At 41.1% G+C, this 23,703-nt stretch overlaps 1 protein-coding gene and 1 long non-coding RNA gene across 2 annotated transcripts; both read right to left on the bottom strand.

The window, feature by feature from the left end:
- On the bottom strand, nt 1–684 carry LOC309482021. Its single transcript, XR_014200171.1, has 3 exons — nt 518–684; nt 348–413; nt 1–133 (listed from the first exon to the last, which is right to left on the bottom strand). It is a non-coding gene; the product is annotated as an uncharacterized lncRNA (long non-coding RNA).
- A 53-nt stretch (nt 685–737) lies between these two features.
- LOC309474605 (uncharacterized protein) lies at nt 738–9,486 on the bottom strand (the record flags this gene model as incomplete). Its single annotated transcript, XM_082137145.1, has 19 exons — nt 9,108–9,486; nt 8,661–8,811; nt 6,925–8,286; nt 6,564–6,703; nt 6,250–6,454; nt 6,058–6,162; nt 5,762–5,955; nt 5,514–5,655; nt 4,767–5,408; nt 4,602–4,655; nt 4,030–4,484; nt 3,678–3,797; nt 3,517–3,564; nt 3,279–3,359; nt 2,059–2,109; nt 1,933–1,977; nt 1,734–1,798; nt 1,132–1,336; nt 738–944 (listed from the first exon to the last, which is right to left on the bottom strand). The coding sequence occupies exons 1-19, from the start codon at nt 9,111–9,113 to the stop codon at nt 738–740; spliced, it is 4,278 nt and encodes a 1,425-aa protein (XP_081993271.1). The 5' UTR covers nt 9,114–9,486.
- Nucleotides 9,487–23,703: the final 14,217 nt, after the last annotated feature.

The raw sequence follows: 23,703 nt of genomic DNA on the forward strand, positions 1-23,703 counted from the left end.
TCTTGGTCACAAATTAATATTTTAATTTAATATTTTGTGTTAATACATCAAGTTTACATCAAAATATTGTGCTAGAACAAAAGCACCAAAAAGATCCCCTTTTCCACCAGCTGCTGCAAGAATGGCTTCAACTCTGAGAGTGAGAGAGAGAGAGAGAGAGAGAGAGAGAGAGAGAGAGAGAGAAAAAAATGATAGAAATTTGTTTAACATGTTCAACTGAAATATATATTTCTGATTTAACACTTTCGAAATGTTGGAGTTGTAGAGAGAGAAAGTCAAATAGAATATTCATGTTACTGACGTCTAATTCCAAACTCCAAATGTGTAAATGTAAGAGCAATACCCACCAATTGAATGGTCTCCCTTCTTTCCTCAATTGTTTGTCAATTCGTCTGTTAAAATCTTCCACTTCACTGAAATAGTTATCAGAGAACAGTCACTGTTGTGTTAACAGAAATATCAGTAACAAAAGGGTGCACTGGGCATTGTGCAAAAATAATTAATAATCTACTCTGACCTGCAATGATAATCCGGACCAGAAAGGAAGACCTGCTCCGCCTCCTGTAAGGAGACATCCCGGAGGACAGCCAGGGCATTTATGATGGCCTATGAAAAACGTTAATATAAATATACAATAATATCACTACTGAACAGCAAACCATTATATAGTATAGTAGTGCTAGCATGCAGTTTATACAGTACATTTTGTAAGCACAGGAGCAGGACACACAAACACATTACATGGTTCGGCATACCTCTGGAAAAAGTACACCACAGATGAACTGCACTTCATCTGTGACGCTCAATTGTGTTGGTATCCTATCCAGCAATCCTCTCAGATATGAGAACAAGATGTCCTGTTGTTCCTCACTGTCGAGGTAGACAGGCACCCGGGAAGAAGTTACCTTATGTAACCACTTAGATGGCTTCCCGTTGAGTACACCCTAGGGTAAAACCATGGTACAAAAGCAATTATTTAAGGAATTGATACATTTAAGATAAAGATACAATAATTTGCAGCATAGTTAAAAAATATGTTAATGTTTTCCCTAATTAAAACATTGGCCCTTGGAGAATCTTTACTATGAGTTAGTCTTTAAAGATGAATAAATGTGAACATTGTTAAAGTACCACCAAATGTTCCTCAGATCCCTGTAACTTCACAATAAAGTCCACTATTTTCTTTTCTTCAGCTGTGCGGACATTGACAGCTTCAATGTGGGCTGGGACTTTCTCAGAGATGGCTTTCTGTCTTGGCACTCTGTAGACAGGCTGAAGAGTTCCTTGGACCAAGCTTCTGGCCTCATCAGTCCAGAAGGCAAACCGCTGACCATGCCTTTCAAACATTAAGAAGATTAATCTAGCATTGCATAGGCAAAAGCATACACAAATGTCTGATTGAGTGGAAGGTAGTTCCAGTCTGTTTGTTCACCAAAATGAATGCAATTCCTATAAACAATTGTGACCATGGTACCATATAGTTGCAGCTGCATACAGAGTGAGGAAACTATTGTAAACATTACCTATTTACCTTACTTACATGAAGCTAAATGGATGATAGTCATTATTCATATCTAGTGAACATGGCGATTTTAATAAATAAGCCAAGGCACGAAATTAACAATAGACTGTAAATGAAAACATAACAAATGTAATAAAAAAACAGCACAAGGTATTAAAACCAGCAAAAGTTACAGAAATGAATATACACATATTGTTTAGTGGTGTCATACCCTTCTATTTTGAAGCGCTCCATCAGAAGGAGACACCACCACTTTCGAATGGAAGGCATGTCCATCTGAAAGATGTGTGACAGTGATGAGGAGAATCTTCAGTTCATAATGTATCCATTTTCTTCTTGATGAAGAGTGTGCACTCAGACAACATGTAAAGTGAGAAATTTCCTTTAACATTTTTTTTAAATCAACTAACCTCCTCGAAGTCAAACCCCACACCTGTCACAATGCAAAGGGTATACTGAAATATAAAAGACAGAAAACATTTTATTCACAATGTTGACAGAAACTTGTACAGACTTGCCAAATAAACTGACCTTACCATAAGCATGAAAATCCCACAGTCATTTCCACAGATCTGGTGTGGCAATCCCTAAAAGCAACAAAAAAGGTAACATACATGTCAAATAGATGAAAGCATTACCATCTCGGTTACATTATTGCATCTATGATATGCAGAATATGGGATATAATAATATTTGTTTGGAGTAGCTAAATATGCATTTATTAATCACCGCAATATCATGTCCAGTCTTTTCAGTCCAGCTCCCAGGATCAATTTTTTGTGCAAGATTTCTACAGAAAAAAAAAAAAAAGGATAAGAATGTAGCCGAAATATATCAGTACAGGCTATAAGAACGTAGCCGAAATATATCAGTACAGGCTATAAGAACGTAGCCAAAATATATCAGTACAGGCTATAAGAACGTAGCCGAAATATATCAGTACAGGCTATAAGAACATAGCCGAAATATATCAGTACAGGCTATAAGAACGTAGCCGAAATATATCAGTACAGGCTATAAGAACGTAGCCGAAATATATCAGTACAGGCTATAAGAACATAGCCGAAATATATCAGTACAGGCTATAAGAACGTAGCCGAAATATATCAGTACAGGCTATAAGAACGTAGCCGAAATATATCAGTACAGGCTATAAGAACATAGCCGAAATATATCAGTACAGGCTATAAGAACGTAGCCGAAATATATCAGTACAGGCTATAAGAACATAGCCGAAATGTATCAGTACAGGCTATAAGAACATAGCCGAAATATATCAGTACAGGCTACAAGAACATAGCCAAAGTATAAATTGCTATATGAACATTTCAAACAGTATGCCTCATTTGTGAACCTAAAAATGGCTCTGTAATCAGCATCACCAAATCCAGACTCATGCAATGTGTAATGCGAGTCTAAAAAGAACATCTCTCTCATGAGTGGCTTCATGACCTATAATGTGGTATTTGGTAAAAGATACACAACATTGTACCAGTCGTTAAAAAAAAAAAATGGAATTCACAATTTGAATTTACATGATTTAACAATAACCACTACATGTACAATCTAGTATCTTGGAACAGTACCAATCCCTTACACAGAGAACGAAGTGTTCTGGCCCAATTGAGTCTGTCCATGCCGGAAACACCAACAAGTCTTTCATGTCAACATCCTCCTAACATTAATCAAATGTCTTGTCATTATGCAGATCTAAATTTTTGGAACCACATACATATTGTACTTTTTGCATACTTACTGGAAAGTTGACAACCACGTTATTTGGTGTATGCTTCCATGTAGGAACTACGTACATGTTCTCTATATATATGTCTTTTCCCTAAAGTAAAAAAATTCAGTAAATATATTATAAAGTAAAAAGTTTATAACTATTTTGAGAGTAGACAATAATATGAAAGAATATAGTAACTGATAAATTATGTTTAATTTAGGCTTTGGTCTTGTGTATTTATAATACATATATAGAAGTTACATACGTGTTGCTGAGCTGCTTCATGGATCAATTTAAAGCAGGCATTCCCAATCTACAAACAAACAACCAAATAAAATATAAAAGACTATCATTAAATTCATCCAACTATCATTATTCATTAAAAAACTAATACAAACAGTTTTGAACAAACTTCCCACTACTCACCTGGGAATCCATGTATCTTTGTAACCCTAGGCTCCAAAACTCTTCACGGGTGAGACATGTGGGCCCTTCTTTTATAATAATTTCCGCTCCAGGCCGTCTCGTGTCCAGAACATAGCTGAGCTGAAAATTACTATTATTAGTACAAGAGCAAAATACATGGCATTCTTTGTTAAAAGCTTCTAAAGTTATTCAGTCAAAAGCATTTTTTTTATCAATTACAGAGTGGGTAACATGAACAATGTGGGGTGTAACCTGTACAGATCATATATCAAATATCGGTTACACCCATAACTAACTGTCGGATAATAGCGTGAGACTTGCCAAACATATCACATTTTAATAATTAGCTTACCAATTTGTCCTGGATAGGATTAAACTCTTTTTCCCAGGGTTTACTCAGTCCTGAGAAGCCGAGGGACGCTGGACTGGGTGCAGCGAGGGACGCTGGACTGGGCGCAGCGAGGGACGCTGGACTGGGCGCAGCGAGGGACGCTGGACTGGCCGCAGCGAGGGACGCTGGACTGGGCGCAGCGAGGGACGCTGGACTGGGCGCAGCGAGGGACGCTGGACTGGCCGCAGCGAGGGACGCTGGACTGGGCGCAGCGAGGGACGCTGGACTGGGCGCAGCGAGGGACGCTGGACTGGGCGCAGCGAGGGACGCTGGACTGGGCGCAGCGAGGGACGCTGGACTGGCCGCTGCGAGGGACGCTGGACTGGGCGCAGCGAGGGACGCTGGACTGGGCGCAGCGAGCGACGCTGGACTGGGCGCAGCGAGCGACGATGGCTTGGGCACTGACTCTGCTGAAACTAAAACAGAAAATGACTGTATGTGTTCCTATAAACCCATAAAATTTGCATTCTGTCATACAGAAAAACAAAATGAACTTGACAATAGAAGAGCAGAATGAGTCCCTCATTACTCACCAGTTGCTGCAGTATCAAAAGAGGAGGATGGAGAATTCACAGCCATGGCTGCACCTAAAACACATAAACAAACATCCTTAATAAAAACACACACATATATAAATATATAATATTCACAATCATATCATTACCACTAAGACTTAAGAATGAGGGTGGAATACATACCCAACACTGTCTGACCATTGGAATTTAACACTATGTCCACTCCCATGCCCAGTCTCGTCTTCATGTTCTCTATGGTTCTGGAGTTTTTGTTGATGTTGTTGTGATGCAAGATGTTTCGCATCAGAAAGATGTGTGAGGAGGGAGTCATCATATTGAGAAAATGGTTATTTTTTCTCATTCCAGAGAAGAGCTGTTCGGCACACTGGCTATTGAGCCAACCACACAACTCCGGGACCAGTTCCACCTTGCGCAAGGTATCCCTGGCGTCCTTAGAATTAGCCTCATGGAAACGATCGTATAGGGCATAATGATCAGATGATCCTGTTATAGGGTGGCCATTTACATCTGGCACTGACTTTTCTGTGAGTAGCCACGGTAAATTCACTTTTATCTGCCCAGAATTTGCAAGCTGAATGTTTTCCTCTGTAGGCTCTAGCAGCCTGCCCCTATGAGGATGGAAGGTTTCGGGTTTTCTAATGTTAGTGTGTGTTGCCAACCCTCTGGCAAAATCATACAATGAAATATTTGGAAAATGTTTCATTGAAAACAAAAGGTCTGTGAAGTCCCTTGGGCTCTCAGCTCTGATGTTAAATTTTACCCCATAGACCACAGCACAAGGACAGGTGACCACAGCCCATCCACCTGTTGAAGGAAAACACAAATCACAGGCCCATTTGAAAGAACCGTAAACAAAGAACTGCTTGTAAAGTTTGAAAAGTTTTTTCTCTGTAATACAACATAACATACCAGATGCTCCCCAGATCTGTGAAAACACCTTGTCGTAACTGGCTCTGTTTTTCATTTCTAGCTGCAGTCGTCCAACCAAGTCCATTCGCGAGCCCTTGGGGTCGATGCCACACTCCCTACATAAGGAACGCACTGCCTCTATCTATAATGAACATTAGATATTTGAATAATTAACACATAGTATGATTCAGTAATACACATATATTAACTGACTTAGCTCACAGTAAATGATTTAATGAGTCAAATACCTTGAGTTTTAGAAGCTCATCTGTTAGCCGGTCCTCTGTGAGGGTAAACTCGGATTCCTCCTTCACACTATAAGGAGAATGCACCTTCTGATATTCTGTATTGAGAAGATGATTCCCGCTTCTTGTGTGAGGACCAATCCATGGAGCCCAGTTATGGTAGCTCGGACGAACCACAAAGGGGTTTGCCTTATTGTCTTTGAATAAGAAATTGTTAATAGAATATTTTATCATCATTCCATAGTAAAGAAACCAAACACTAATATGTGATACCAGCTGTATCAGGGAATCATACTCACTTGGAACTAAGCCACGGCTGATCATTTCCAGAGAAACACGCTCCCAGAAATCTTCAGCATTCACCTTTCCATCAAAATCCTCTGGTGGTTCCTCAATGCTGCTCACTAAAAAACAGTCTTACCCAAGTTGGACATGCAATGTACATGACATAACAAACGAGTAAAAAAAAAAATTGAAATGTGTGGACTCACCAGGCATACTAAAAACACCCTTCTTATGAAGGTCCATTACGACGGACACTGGATGGTAACCACACGTTACGCATGCAAAAGTGTAGGTGTGGTCGGACAGTGCCTCAAAACTCAAGTAGGCATGCAGGATCCTTGTTTTTGAAGGAAAGGCTTTACCCGAGGTCCTCTCCAAGACCTCAATTGCACTTCCTACAGCCTGGTGAGTCTGCCAAATATATGAGGTCACATTATGTAGACTTTACAATACATATTCATGACAAATAATTTGTTGTTGTTGTTTTATACGACAAATTCAATACAACATGGTTCTTTACCTGGAGACTGTTGCGTAGAAAATGGCACAAGTGTATCGACAGAAGTATGTGGTCGTCAAAATTATAGATACCATCACACCACTCCTGATATCGATATACCATGCCACATCTGTAGCACTGTTTGCTGTACATTGATATTCCTACCAAAATCAAGTGCCAGTAAAGAGGTTACCAATTTTTTTGTCACAGCTTTACCGTACAACCCTAATATATTAAACACTAAAATGAGTGCATGGAGATGTTAATAAGCCTACAAGTGGAGAGGAAGACCCTGACAATCATGGTCATCAACACTTCACAGTACATGTAAACAGGAATTAAATGTTGAATTAATGATAAATTTAAAGAAAACATAACAAACCTTCTATGACATTGGTCATCGTCAGGATTTTGGCTTTTGATGTGATGATCAATGGTTCACTTAGTGGAATTACCTCAGAACATTCTGTGCAAAAGGCTTCAGATGGTGTGAAGCTCAGAGGAAAATTACAAGAGTTTAACACATCTGAGGGGATGACTGCAGGTAGTTTCTTTTTATCAAAGATGTACCTAACCATCCGAGACAGATTCTGGCCTTCGGGTGGGTACTGGGCTCCTTCCTCTTCCTCAAAACCTTCCACATTGGTGGGAAAATGTTGTGCAATACTATCCTCCTCCACACTTCTGGTTTTCCGGAAGAGTGCCCTGTCCACTTCAAATAGGTGCCACTTTGCAACATTTTTGTGAAGACCTGACTGCCTTGGTTTAGCACAAGGACAATGCCAAGAAATTGTTTTGGCATCATAGGTAACCATGACTCGACCAAGCCTGCTGTAGTAGGAAATGGTGGGCTCGAACACAGAAATGTATTTTTTATAGCTGGGCCCACAAACGGTCACTAGGCAGGAGAGAGGGACTCCTGCGTCAATTGCCTCTCTCTGCCGTGCCAAACATCTCTCCTTCTTGTCCTTTCCAAACCACCTATCATCAACCATGGTCTGTAAACCTTGCTCTGTCAGTAAGGAAATCTCCCTTCCGGCAGGTGGGCAGTATGCAAGTGATCGAAGGTGATGGCACTCATAGGAACGGATGTTTGATCTTTCTGCAAATTCTGTATTAATTCTGCAGATATCAAGTTCACATGTTGTTCTTTGTTCTGAGCCCCACGTCTTTCTGATGATGTGTATTGGAGTGTTGGGTGCTGAAAATGCTTTGGCTACTGCATAGACACCATTTCTATAATCCACACACTGTGATTTAAGGTGGTTCAGAGCGCTAATGTCCGTTTTTATTGGTGTATGTCGTCTCAGAATGTGTAGCCTTACATTTCGTCTGTTAAGTAACAGTCCACAATGAGGACACATGACTGTGTTTGTCTTCTTTTGAATTTTTGGTGGGGGTGGTGCAAAGGAGCCAGGATCAGAGGTAAGGGAGTTAGAAACTAAAGACATCACTCTCTTTCTTTGTATTTGTGGGGGTGGGAATGGTACAAAGGAGCCAGGATCAGAGGAAAGGGGGGTAGAGACTGGAGCCTTGGTAACTAAAGTAGCTGGGGGACAGGGTGTCGGGCATGCAGCTACAGAGAGAGCTGGAGATAGGGTAGGTGCTGCAAGTACTTCTGTCTTAGAGCATTTGAAGACATGGCTTATGTATTGTTCCTTCCGTATTACTGTCTGGCTGCAGTACAGACAATGAAAATGAGCTGTGGTCCTGCACAGTTTGTTGCATTTTGAGATGAAGTAACCTGCAAAATTATAGCAAATAAGTTATCAACAGTGCAGAGTGTACACAGTAAGTTTAGCAAAACACAGAAATAGATAAATAAACGTAACAACAATGTCATCACTTCAGTGTAGGGCTATGTGATTTTTACGTTGACTAGTTAAACATTTAAAGAAATCGAATCGGTCAATCATTCTGAAAAGGAAAAATCAAGTTTTTTTTGTTTTTTTTTCACAATAGCCCTGCCCCACTTCAGTGTAGTTTCTACTTCAAGAAACTACAGCTCATCTTGTTTGTCTTCGTTTTGAGATGCAAGTATATTTAGATTATACAAACATATTTGTGATTTAAAACCACAAAAATGTATCAATACCTAGAGAAATGCTCCCACCATACCTCCATGCTCCACTGCATGACTTATATGGTTCTCAAGATGAATAGAAAATGAGAATTTCTCTTTAGTCATAAAACTGCAGCAGGGACATTCGAACCCCCCATCCAGGCAGTATTGATCTGCATCAGGCTTGAACTGAAAATGTGTAGGATGCTGTAAAACATGACAATGACAATAATTATGTGATCTTTCCATTAATCTAGAATAGATAGAAGGATACATAGATAATTTGCCACATACACAGAGTTATCAAGTAAGATGTAGTGAAATGATTCAGTTGCTCAACCAAGTTACTTTGCAAGGGTTGTAAGTGATAAGTGATCAGACCAAAACGTTTTAACCTAGCTATCGTTAAGTTGTTAATTCCATTTCATACAAACCTTTGGCCCGACAGTTAACAGTACGCTATAACTTGATTAGGATACAAACCAAAGTTTATTTTTACTTACCGACATGGCAAACAGTCACTTGCTTTCAAAATTGTAGTACTCCTGAAAAGAAGTATAATATAGTTAGGAAAGACTGCTGATGTGATGGCTGGCTTGCCGTCACTGTATTTACTATGAATCAATAATAAAACTTATGCATATTACAACAGTTAATCATCACATTACATAAACATACATAACTTCTTTGCATAGCAATGACTTTTTCAATATGCAGTATTTACAACTGACAGAGTGACAATCAAATCTCATATTCTTTACGAGCAGAATAAGATTTACAGGATGTAACGTCACACATAAGCACTGAAATAATATATTTTTCATATTTACCCTTAATCCAAATAACAACATGAAATTGGTGATGTAATAATGCAGTTAGAATAGTATAATAGTAATAGTATACAAAACAAAATTCTCAGTTGAGAATCTAACGTAGTTACTGATAAGAAATTCACTCAGCCAAATGTAACACACAACTCAGTTAAGAGACATCACAGGGGAGTTAAATGACCAAATATGTAAGTTGAAGATAATTCATATTTCTAAAACAACATCATCAAATCTTATTGATTCGAATTACATCGATATTTTGACAATATTACATATCGTGGGCTTTTCGCGCTAATTGCGGAGCAGGCATGCTAGTCAAGTGATCAGCCGCACCACACTGACCTCATTACAAACTATTATTAAAGTGATAAGAGCTGCTTTCAACAGGTAACATCTCATTCTCATACAACTCAATTCGTATTATGTTGAACAGTGTTTATAACGTACTAAAACCGCAAGTGTGTTTCGTGCATTTTGTTTCGCAGTTACCTTCGTCTTCTCTTCTCGATGCTTCTTCCTGTTTTTAAATGTTAACGTTAATGAGACTGTGTCCAATTTGGGCATGGGCGTGGTGGCTTCTGACGTCACACTTGGATGTGGCCGGGTTGGATGTCCACCGCAGGATGCAGCGAGAGGCTACTCCTCTTGTCTGTGTTTGCACCACTTGCATCATTAAGCCAGTAGGTGGCGACAAGTGACTGTCTTTAGGAGTGAACAATTGAACTTTAAACTGATTAGTTTTAAAAAGATTGCACTGGTTTTTGATTGAAATGTAACATCTATGCAAAATAATCCTTGAAAGATTTCTCATTTAAGGCCATTCCCGTTTGGAATATGTGTATTGTCAACAATAAGCAGAAACATTCTGCATTTCAATTTTGTAGTGTGGATCATTCATTGCAACATTTATCCTCATTCTCATTTTTAAGAATCTGTTATCTTGACAAATAATTTATGCTACTGCCCACTGACATGCTTTTAAAGCTATTGTTATCCCAAAAAAATGTGGCCTTTAAACACCTTAAAATGCACATATGTAGGTCAGAGAAATCCAAATTTTATCAGGGGAGCATGCCCCCGAACCCCCCTAACTACCTCACATTTGAATACGCATGACTGTGTGGTAATGTGTGCTGGTGTGGCTAGTACAGTGCCAGGGCTGAATTTTGAGCCAGTTTGCCCCTGCATATATACAATAATACAATATTATCTGTATCAAATCATTATTACCCAGCTCCTGATGTTTCGGGCTCATCCCCTGATGTTTTTAAAACCTAGAAACACCCCTGCAAATGCATATACAATATTTGTAACTTAAATAAGTAATAATCAAATAAAGAGACAATATATTAACATTTTAAAAGTCTTACAGTTACAACCGGCCCTCTGAGGGCAGCCATAATGCTGAAGTGGCCCTCAGTGAAAATGAGTTTGACACCCCTGTTTAATTGATGACAGAATTTTAATTTTTGGGTGAACTAATCCTTTAACATATACACATTTATATTTAAGTAAACTGTTACCTTTGAACAAATTCAAGTGTCCAGGATACCTCGTGCTGGTACACCAGATTAAAGTTGTAGTAAGTTGCAAACAAAGCAGCAAATCCAGCCATAAAATTGGGGTGTGGATTCATAACCACTTGACCCTCAATACTCAGCATCCACTGGGTTGCAGTGAGAATTTCACCTAAAAATAATAAATAGAAGAAACACTTTATAAAAATGTAAACTAAAATACAACAGGCAAAATGTATTAAGTAATTTAAAGGTCCCGTTCTTCGTGATCCCATGTTTCAAACTTTAGTTAGTGTGTAATAATATCTGTATAATATTGTGAGATTAAAAGTGGTTCAAAGCAATCGTATTCGCCGTGAGCAGGAGCCCTGTTGTCAGTCAGTCCGTTTGGATTACTGATCTATATAATGTCATTCTATGAAGATCAGTGGTTTGGATTCTTCGGAAATAATATCTGTAAAATTATAAAGCTCAAAGTTCAATGCCAAGCGAGATATTTTATTTAACAGAAGTCGCCTACATCGAATGGCTTGTTTGGACTACATCCCTCTACTTCCTTCTTTAATGACGTCACTAGAACCGTTTTTTGACTAACCTCCGCCCACAGGAATACACAAAAAAGGGGGCGTGGTCTTGTTGCTCTCCCACGGAGAAGAGGAAGAGTTGTGTTTGTAGAGTGTGTTTGTCGCCATGTCGTCGAGACACTGTTATTTTCATCTTGAGTCAAATCACCTTTGTTTGGCCTTCCCTGAGCGCATGCATCTCCAAGTTATGGTAAGAGGCGTGACCTTTCCGGGCAACGTGCGCTAAGCTGCCGTCGAATCACAACACAGGAACCGTTGGCACAACTTGTTCAGGAGAGACAGTAGTTTCTCCTCTTGCAGCCCAGGTAGGACTGCCAACACAGCATCTCGTACATCCTCCCCTAATGCGAACATGTTTCTTCAAATCTGGGATAGAGTGATGAAAAATAATCACTGGTATGTCATTAATCTTGTACTGCGCTAATGGATAATAATCAAGGAGATTCTCTTGCTTTACACACATGTAGTTTGAATCTTGAACTGTCTCTATTAGAAAATGGATACTGTGGTAGATTTTTTTTTCCTAAACCTATGTAGCGACAATGACTTGTTTAGGGAATTTAATAACTCAAATGAGGGGTAATATTCATAAGATGATGAATATATATATCGCATACACAAATTAAATTATCCCAAATAGGGAATAGGCTAAACCTTACTGTAAAGGCCAACAGAGTGGTTAAGCACTATTTTGATTATAGCTACGCTGTAAGGTTTTATTATTACGGTATCGGGCTTTTATTTTGATAACCAAAGGAACCGGAAGTATAGTGACGTAAATGAGCCTGGCGAATGGCGGAAAGAACGAAAGGAAAGTCTGAAAGAGTTCACGGAAAAACAGTTAAAACTACAAGGTTTAGCTTCGGTCAATTGGGGAACAAGGTTTGTAGAATTAATGAGAAATATGTTTGAGCTAGCCCACTTGAAATGTTTATCGTAAAATGTATAATTTGGTAATGCTATCGGATTGAAACTAATGTAATGTAAGCTGTGTAACGTTCGAAATGTAATGGTAATGCATGGTTTATTTGTTTTTACTCAGCTCTTATGTTGGTTAAAGACAAGGACGGCAATAAAGGTCATTTAACCATCAGTTCTGGCCTTCTCAATATTGACTGGATGCTACAGTAAGAGCTTGACCACCGCCACACGCTGCACAACGGGGCTACAAGATCCGACGGCAATACCCCCGACGGCAATACCCGTGACGTCCAGCAGATGGCAGAAGTTGGTCAGAAAATAAAACAGTTCAAGAAAAGTGCTCAAAATGGAAGAATCACAGGCTGCTTCAGTAAGTCAATTGGACATAAATGAACAGATCACAAATTTACAACAAGAAATTCAAGATTTAAAAGACTCACTTAAAGACGAAAGTGAGGAAAGACAAAACATTAAAGATTCAATCACATGCAAAGAACAAATCTTAACAGAGCTTCAAGACAAAGCTCAAAGCATGTCAAAGTTGCCAAGACGTTCTGAAAGAGTTAAAGTACAAACGGAAAGGATGATAACATTCCAAAAGGAAGAAATGAGTAAAAGGGAAAAAAGACTAATAACTCTTTATGAACAATGGAAAACACAGGTACGCGAAACAAGAGAAAGGTTAAAGTTAGATATCACAGACATGGAGATGTCAGAACTCGCAGACATAATAGAGCAAAAGAGAAATGATGTATTGAAGTTATATTCAGAAATAAGAAACCAAATGGCACCATCATCTGACATAAGGAGAAAGATTGATGCATGCGATGCAATAACTCATGACATCTTAAGGATAATTCTGGAAAGATTAAGTGGTGTTGATGAGGATTTTGATGCAGAGCGCGAAAAAACTCGTTTACGTGCACTTTTAGAGCACGACTACGCCCAGTCCATATACGGCTCAACCGCAGCATCAAATCGCAGCCAACGGTCCTCAGCTTCACAGCTCACAGCAAAACGAGCCGACGCAGCAGCAGAGCTAGCGGCAAAAGAGGCTGAATATGAGATCGTACTAGAGGAACAAAGACAACAGGAAAGGATAAAAGCTCTAGAGGAGGAGCACAAGAAACAAATGGCAGCTCAAACATCAGAGTTGGAACGCTTGAAAGCACAGAAGGACGTGAAAGCAGCTCGAGCCAGGTTTGAAGCATATGACAGAGAGTTATCACAGGTGGATGATGTACGGTCAATTAAAAGTGAACAGGTGAGCCCATACTTCACACCCAAACAGCCCACCCCAGCACTCTCTTTCATTCCTGTGCAAACAGCTCCCCCTAGTGTCACTCAACTAGCTCAAGCAGTGCAGGACAGCATTAAACTGAACAGACTTCCCACGCCAGAACCAACAGTGTTTAGTGGCGAACCAATAAGCTTTATTGAATGGAAATCCACTTTCATATCACTGATTGAACAAAGGGGCATCTCTGCGGCAGACAAGTTGTACTATTTGAAAAGATATGTAACGGGCCCAGCTCGAAAATGCCTTGAAGGGACTTTCTTTAGAAACGATGAGGAGGCGTACAAGGACGCTTGGGACAAACTAAACCAAAGGTACGGCCAGCCATTCGTGATTCAGAAGGCATTTAGAGAAAGGCTATCAAACTGGCCTAAAGTGCAGTCTAGAGATGCTGATGGACTAAGGGCATTTGCAGATTTCATAAATGCATGCATGCTTGCAATGCCTCATGTAAAGGGGCTACAAATACTCAATGACAGCGAAGAAAACCAAAAACTGTTGCACAAACTACCAGACTGGATAAACGCGAGATGGAACAGGCAGGTAACAAAGACTTTAATGGAGGGCGGCGAGTTTCCAAGTTTTATTGCTTTTGCCTCCTTCCTCTCATTAGAAGCCGAAGTCGCCTGCAACCCAGTCACCTCCATTTATGCACTTCGCTGCACTGAAACAAACAGCGACAGAAGGAACACAAAGGAAATCAAAAGAAACAAGGCAAGTGTATTTAACACAAACACAACTGAACAAAGTGATAAAACGACAATAACAAAAACACTTAACAGCTCTCCATGCACAATGTGCCAAGGCACCCATCAACTTCACAAGTGCCCCGACCTCTTGAAAATGTCTCTAGAAAACAGAAAGAAGCATGTGAAAGACAATAGACTTTGTTATGGCTGTCTAAAACAAGGACACAGTGCTAAGGACTGCAAACGCCGCCTCACTTGTGAGACTTGCACAAAGCGACACCCGACATGTCTTCACGATGAAAATTACTGGAACGGTCTGCAAAGAGAAACACGTGTGAGCACAAACAATGCAGCTCAAGGTAACTCACCTGAAACAGCAACAGCCATGTCACTTAATGTTGCCAGATCTGAACAGTCAGTCAGCACCTCAATGATAGTTCCAGTGTGGCTGTCAACTACCACTAACCCACTCAAGGAAAAACTGGTCTATGCGTTATTAGACACACAGAGCGACACTGTATTCATTGATCAGGATGTCACACATGAGCTGCAGGCAGATGTTTGTCCAGTAAAGCTGAAACTAACTACTATGATGGGTAGAAATGCAGTTGTAAGCAGTGGAAAGGTGTCTGATCTCTTAGTGAGAGGTTATAACTCAGCCACAGTCATAAAGCTCCCCACTGCATACACAAAGGATTACATACCTGCTAACAGAGAACACATACCTACATGTGAAACAGCCAAACAGTGGAGTCACTTGCTACCGATCGTAGACGAGGTCCCTCCACTCCTCAGTTGTGAAGTAAGTCTCCTCATAGGTTATACTTGTCCTAGAGCTCTCGCGCCCAAACAAGTAATCTTAGGCAAAGAAAATGAGCCCTATGCCATTCACACTGATTTGGGATGGAGCGTAGTTGGCAACTCAAAACCATGCAACGAAACAGATTCGGCGAGCAGTCTCTGTCACCGAATCACTGTTAAAGAAATCCCTCCCTCCACTCCAGCAGATGCAATACGTGCTTTGGAGAGAGATTTCAAAGAGACTGACGGGAATGAAAAGACTGTGTCGCAAGAGGACTTAGTATTCCTTCAGAAACTTGAGCATGGCATAACACAAACTGAAAATGGACATTTTGAAATGCCATTACCATTTAAAGAAAGACCACAAATGCCAGATAACAGACAACTCGCTGAAACCAGGCTAAACCAGCTCAAACGCAAATTCCTGAAAGATGAAAAATACAAAAAGGAATACATGAAATACATGAGCGACATCATCAAAAGAGGTGATGCCGAAAAGACTGATGATAATGGACCACCCGGAGAGACATGGTACATACCGCACCACGGCATCTATCATCCAAAGAAACCTGAGAGGTTGCGTGTGGTCTTCGACTGCTCTGCAAAACACAAGGGCACCTGTCTTAATGAGCATTTATTGAACGGTCCTGACATGATCAACAACCTAACTGGTGTGCTTGTGCGCTTCAGACAGCACCAAGTAGCTCTCATGTGCGACATTGAAAAAATGTTCCACCAGTTCCAAGTCAAAGAAAATGATCGCAACTACTTGCGCTTCGTATGGTGGAAAGACGGAGATATGAACAGCCAACCACAAGCGTATAGGATGACAGTACACCTCTTTGGCGCCGTTTCATCACCCGGCTGTGCGAACTATGGACTCAAACATTTAGCCAAAGAGAACAGTTCTGCATATCCAGTTGGCTCACAGTTCGTAGCAAGAGACTTCTATGTAGACGATGGAGTCACCAGCGCAGCGACAGTAAAGGATGCTGTACGACTGGCAAAGGAAGCACGTGAACTATGTGCAAAGGGTGGACTAAGGTTACACAAATTCGTGTCCAACAACTCTGAAGTTTTAAAAAGCATTCCAGCTTCAGAGCATGCAACAGATACAAGAACAAAGGACTTGACATTTAATGAAACACAGACAGAAAGAGCACTTGGCATTTATTGGAATGTGGAGAAGGATTGCTTTACATTCAACATCACACTAAAGGACCAACCACCAACCAGGCGTGGCATCTTGTCCACAGTCGCAGCAATATATGACCCCCTTGGCTTCATTGCTCCCTATGTGCTCAAGGGAAAGGGGATTCTCCAAGAAATGTGTCGTCAAGGAACAGACTGGGACGACCCGCTACCTGAGCATCTTAAGCCACGGTGGGAGTGCTGGAAAGGAGATCTACACAATCTAAAAAATGTGCAAATCAGCAGATGTTATGTTCCTGCAGATTTTGGAGAAGTGGTAAAAAGAGAAATACACCACTTTTCCGATGCAAGCACCACAGGATATGGACAGTGTTCTTATCTCAGACTCATAAACAAAGGGGAAGATGTCCACTGTACCTTCATCATGGGCAAAGCACGCGTCTCTCCAACAAAGGTCGCCACGATCCCAAGGTTAGAGCTTACCGCAGCCGCAGTATCAGTCGCTGTAAGTAACACGCTGAGAGAGGAACTGCTCTATGACAATGTTGAGGAGTTCTTCTGGACAGACTCAAAGGTCACTCTAGGATACATAAACAACGATGCGAGGCGGTTTCACACGTTTGTTGCTAATAGAGTGCAGAAAATCCGCAACAGTACCTCACCGCAACAATGGTTTTATGTGCCTACCAGCGAAAACCCAGCAGATATGGCATCCAGGGGCACATCTGTAAATGAACTGCTTTCATCTAATTGGTTCACAGGCCCTCACTTTCTGTGGGAAAAGAAAATACAGCTTCCAACAAAAGAGACCATTGTACTTACAGTAGGAGACCCAGAGGTGAGAAAGGTACAGACACTAAGCACAGAAACGGTTGAACACACAAGCCTTAGTGACCGGCTCACAAAGTTCTCATCCTGGTCCCGTGCAGTTAGCGCAGTCGCACGTCTCAGACGATACCTGCTCAAAGACAAATCAAAGACACTCACAACTGTAACTGAAAGACAAAACACAGAAATGGTGATAATCAAAGACTTACAAAGACAAGCATATCAAAACGAAATAGAGACATTAAACAAAGGCAAACAACTTCCAAAGAACAACAAAATGTACAACTTGGATGTTCTCTTGGACAAGGACAATGTGCTTAAGGTGGGAGGAAGGCTCCATCACTCATCTCTTCCCAGCTCATTTAAACATCCAACAATCATTCCCAGAGAACATCACGTCACAAAACTGATAATTGCTCACTGCCACGAAAGGGTCAATCATCAGGGAAAGGGCTTCACAATGAATGAGATACGATCCAATGGCTATTGGATTCCAAAGTTGAGTCAAACGGTTGCATCCTACATTCGCCAGTGTGTGTTTTGTCGGAAACAAAGGAGACCTGTGGAAGGACAAAAAATGAGAGACTTACCCACAGAAAGAATTGAACACTCTCCGCCTTTCACGTACTGTGGTATGGACGTTTTTGGACCGTTCCTGACCAAACAAGCCAGGAAAGAATATAAAAGGTATGGCCTCCTTTTCACATGCTTTTATTCACGTGCAATTCATGTCGAAATGTTAGAAGACCTATCAACGGACACTTTTATAAATGGACTCAGATGCTTTATCGCTCTAAGAGGCTCTGTCAGACAAATAAAATGCGATCAGGGTACTAACTTTGTAGGTGCCAAAAACGAACTGAGTGCAGCACCAGGTGAAATTGACACTGACAAACTGACAACCTTCCTTGCAGAAAAACAATGTGATTTTGTCCTAAAAACACCTCATGCTAGTCACGCAGGTGGAGTATGGGAACGACAGATACGGACTGTGAGAAACGTTCTTAATGCAACATTGGCTCTCACACCAGGTCGACTCACCGACTCTTCTCTCAGAACCTTCTTGTATGAAGCAGCTGCTATAGTAAACAGCCGGCCCCTTACAACAGACAGTCTCAATGATCCAAACAGTTTGGAGCCGCTAACTCCAAATCATCTTGTCACAATGAAAACCTCAACTCCTCTGCCTCCCCCAGGACAGTTCGTTAAGGAGGACTTGTATGCACAAAAGCGATGGCGTCAAGTGCAGTACTTGCTCGAACAATTTTGGAGCAGATGGAAAGGGGAGTACTTGCAGAACATAATGGTCAGACAAAGATGGCACAAGCCTAAAAGAAACATGCAAATAGGCGACATAGTAATGGACAAGGATGAAATGCAACCACGATCCCAGTGGAAACTTGGACGAATCTTGGACACTGTAAAAGATACAGATGGACTTGTCAGAAAGGTCAAAATAGGCTTTGCAGACAGAAATCTCACCAAAAGGGGTCAACGTGTGAACAAAATGTCTGTAGTAGAACGCCCAGTACATAAGTTAGTTCTGCTACTAGAAGATTGTGAAAGGTAAATTGACAATGCTTAAGTGTATTGAAATGTTGAAGTTACAGTTGTAACATGTTTACAAGGTTATTTCTGTATTCTGGTTAAGTAACTTAAAGAAATTATTTTTGTTTTTATGTGTGTAACAGCAAATAATTTGGTGGGAGTGTAAAGGCCAACAGAGTGGTTAAGCACTATTTTGATTATAGCTACGCTGTAAGGTTTTATTATTACGGTATCGGGCTTTTATTTTGATAACCAAAGGAACCGGAAGTATAGTGACATAAATGAGCCTGGCGAATGGCGGAAAGAACGAAAGGAAAGTCTGAAAGAGTTCACGGAAAAACAGTTAAAACTACAAGGTTTAGCTTCGGTCAATTGGGGAACAAGGTTTGTAGAATTAATGAGAAATATGTTTGAGCTAGCCCACTTGAAATGTTTATCGTAAAATGTATAATTTGGTAATGCTATCGGATTGAAACTAATGTAATGTAAGCTGTGTAACGTTCGAAATGTAATGGTAATGCATGGTTTATTTGTTTTTACTCAGCTCTTATGTTGGTTAAAGACAAGGACGGCAATAAAGGTCATTTAACCATCAGTTCTGGCCTTCTCAATATTGACTGGATGCTACACTTACCGTATATGAATAATTAACACGATTGCTCGTAGAAACCATTCATATAGGTCGGTAAAATCATATCAATTATCAGGGTAAATTTTCATGTAATTCAAATTCAGTTATCACGCAGTCTGTCCGTCCAGCGAACTGTTATGCGAGACTTCCTTATCAAAACTTACTGGCCTGTAAACACGACAATAACTTTCCTCTGGCCACAAGGAATGATATTTCCGTGTAAGGCACTTTAGATATCTCAATAGTCAAACCAAGTAGAGCTTTGTAGCTTAAATCATCATTTTTCAGGGACTTCAAGTTATGGAACAATGAGACAGATTCAAAAGATGGCCCGTATGAAAGATGGTTAGTCTCAAATTAGTTTCGTTCGTGAATACACTGAACGAAGGACAAATATCGAACTGAGGTAGATAAAAAGAAAAGAAAAAAACTTCGATTAAAACGAAATTAGAAAACAAACGAAGAACTCCGGTTGGAGTCTGTAGTGAAGAAGTTGACCTCTCTGGCGAAGAACTGCCCAGAACAGAGTGTTGTTCCGTGTTTTGAAGGAGCTAAAGGCTATGGGGTGCCGTTTGGGGTGCCGTTTGCGGCTCACGCTGAAAATAACAGCAACGTTTTGTCACATTTAGCTTCAAACAATGTTTAAAAAACTGGTATGAATTTTTGACGGTCACTTTTTAGCACATTTACAACTATATTTGTCAACTTAGAGATATTTTAAATAGTTAAATCTAAATATTAAATGTTACACCTAAATATTAAATGTTAAATCTAAATGTTAAATCTAAATGTTAAATCTAAATGTTAAATCTAAATCTAAATGTTGAATCTAAATGTTAAATCTAAATGTTAAATCTAAATGTAGATACATGAAAGCTTATAGTTATAGCAATTTGTCATATGGAGACCGTGAAACACAACAAGAAATACATTTTATTCATTTAACAGGGTACTTTTGCTACACGTGGCCATGGATGAGAGCTCGAGTCTTTCTGTGTGTGTGTGTGTGTGTGTGTGTGTGTGTTTGTGTGCGGAGTCATTCAAAGTTCAAGCTGCGTCGTGAACTCGTGTCCCCTCCCCTCCCCTCAGGGGAGTGTATGTGTGTGCGTGTCTCTTGAATTGATGAGTTCAACAATCAGTGGACTTTGGTCGAACATCTGGTTAAACAATTGTCACGGAGTGACAACTAGGAACCATAATTAACTGAACGAGTTCCCTTGGGGAAACAGTTCCGGCGGGACACCAGGCCGGTTCCGGTGGCCTGTCATGGCTGCCTGTGTTGATGAGCGACAGCTGCAGTGAATTATGAAGTGGCTATTTCAACGTTTGGCGTGCAGCGTTCAAGGGTGCGGGAAAGCGGAAGGGCAGAACGGAGGCAGCGGGCAGCTGGCGAGCTCGGCCTCGGCCGAAGCGGAGGAGAGTGGCATTATGAAAAGATGCTCTGTTGTGTGGCGGTCTGGTGTTCAGTGTGCACGGCGGCTTGAGAAGAGAGAAGCGGCAGTTTGAAGAGGAGAGGTGCAGGCAAGCAAAGCGGACTTGATCAAGACTGAGGTACGAGAAGACGAGAGGCAGAGGCGGCAGTTTGGAGGAGCGAGTGTGCTTTGAATTACGGATCCGCCAGCCCGACGAGCTGAGGTGAAGGTGCCCTTTTCACTTTTAAGTGGTGTGTCATTGCAGTGTCTGATGATTGAAGTGAGCACGTGTGAAGATTTAAAGTGGTTTGATACATGCACGAGTATTTGAAAGCTTGATTTTACCAGTACTCTAAAGCTTGGTCGGAGACCGTCCGGCCCGGTGGGGGACCAAGGATTAATATGAACAGAGAGAAAGAGATCCTGATATCCGCCGCTGCATCCTGCCATTGCCGTCCTGTGGTAAGAAGACTCAGTTGTAACTGCTGGATTCTGTACGCACTATTGTTGTTCTATGAACAGAAAGAGATCCTGAGATCCGCCGCTGCATCCTGCCATTGCTGTCCTGTGGTAAGAAGACTCAGTGTAACTGTTGGATTCTGTACTCACCACTTTTGTTCTGTGAACATAGGGAAACTGCTATCTGTCATCGCTGCCCTGCGGGGGGATCCTATTGTCCGTCGCTGCACCCCAACTGCTGCCGGCCTGTGAAAGGAAGGTGACATCCAGTCAGCTGGTGTTGTCCCGTGAAAAGAGGGACACTGTCTGCTGCCACCCACCCATAGTCTCTGGTACCCTGCCCGTCACATACTGCCAACTACCGCATTTCGTCGGATGGTTATTGCCTTCTGTTTGTTATATACTGTTCGGGTTCCCCACCAAAAAGGGTCCTGGTCCCCCGCCCTACCCCCTCGTCCTGAAAGAGGTGACACTCAGTTAACTGATGCTGTCCTGTGAGAAGAGTAATTTCCCCCCCCCCCCCCCCCCCCCTGTTTGTTGATCCCCTACCAGTGCCTGCTTCATTACTTACCGTTGGCTGAAGAGGAACTGCTGTGTGAATCCTTACCAGTGTCTGCTCTACTACTTACCCCCGGCCGAAGAGGAACTGCGGTGTGAATCCTTACCCGTGCTGCTCTATTACTTACCTCTGGCCGAGAGGAACTGTTGTGCGAACCCTTACCAGTGTCTGCTCCATTACTTGCCTCTGTCTGTCCGAAGAGGAATCGCTGTGTGAACTTCCCACGCAGCCTGACGAAGAGGAGAGGCGGATCAGCCTGTAAATTTTAGTTTAGGATTGAGCTTATTTTAATTCAATAAAATACAATTTTTGATACTGATTATCTTGTCTGGTCTGTTGGTGTCTCTGGGTAACTCCTCGAGGTGGAACGCTCAATAGGGGGGGCGGGGGAGACCACCCCGGCCTGTGACACAATGTTGGCTTGTTGTAAGGTGTCAGGCGTCATGGGGGATCCCAGGGAAACCCCAGCGGCGCCTTTGCTGGTCACATGTCTCATCCGAGCAGTAAAACAGGATGCTTCTTTGTTTACTCAGGAAGAAAAGAGCTGTGTTTGCGAATCAGAATACAGTAATTTTATCAAGTGGCAGAGACCATTTGCTTTGTGTCACAGTCCAAGAAGAACAGAGTTGTGTTTGTAAATTAGAATCCAGTAATTTAATCAAATGGCAGAACTGACCATCTGTTTTGTGTTACACCTAACTATCTGGGGTGTCTCCAAATGGACACCCAACTCTGTACCTGGGTCTCGTCTCCTGGCGACGTCCTCACTTGGATATCTCACCTAGTCTAACTACCTGGGTCTCGTCTCCAATCGTCCCCACTTGGGTAGATTTTTCCCTTAATTCAGTATTAACTTAGCCTGGTTAAAACCAGACCATTCTCAGTAGTAACTGAGTTATGGTCTGGCAAAGCTCCTTTAAAAACTCATTTCCAAAGGGGCGTCACCAACGGACATCGCTCAAATGCCTCTGGGCGTAATTGGATAGACCTAAAACTCCTAAAACCATAAAGCCATATGCTGCGTCCCAATTCGCCTATGTTACACTACGCCATATGTACTCTTTTTGTGAAGAAAATGTTTTTACTTTTGAATGTGTAGCAAAAAAGTAGGCAACTTTGGGACATACTACTTCGTCATCTTTATCAGACGGATCTGTCACGTGCATCCTGTCACGTAAACTGCCCTGTCAATCATCTTGTCACAGTTAAAATCCTCTATTAAATCTAATTTAATTTCCTACCGTTTCGGAGAGAAATGTAGTTGCACGTTCATCTGCCAGTGGGTCTTTCATGGAGACTGTCCTCATGTGTTTGCAATTTGAATATAATAATGCATTTAAAAGTTGGTGCGCAGCGCTTCACCAATCGACGTCGGAGTGGACGTCGCTCAAATGCCTCTGGGCGCAATTGGATAGGCTAGACCCAGTGGTGGACGAAGTACACATACCATGTACTTGAGTTAAAGTAAAGATACTCAAGGTAAAATATTACTCAAGTAAAAGTAGAAGTGCTGCCTTTAAACATTCACTTGAGTAAAAGTACAAAAGTATTTGCCTTCAAATGTACTTAAGTATCCAAGTACTATGATTTTTTTATTACTATAATGTCCTATTGTAATTTTTGTCACAAGACTCTTGCTTAACTCAGTCTACGTGAAGACTCTGTCACTCTTGGCACATCAATCTATTAATAAAATGACATTAATTACATAATTAGTCTCTCTCTCTCTATTTATATATATATATATATATATATATATATATATATATATATATTTGAATTGAATACATTTTTTGTGTGTTTAATTTTGGACGGAAGGGGACTGATCCCATAAGGTATAATACATTTACAGTATTTACTGTACATATTTT

The sequence above is a fragment of the Leuciscus leuciscus genome, assembly GCF_965113295.1.
Source record: "Leuciscus leuciscus genome assembly, chromosome: 1".
NCBI lineage: Eukaryota > Metazoa > Chordata > Actinopteri > Cypriniformes > Leuciscidae > Leuciscus > Leuciscus leuciscus.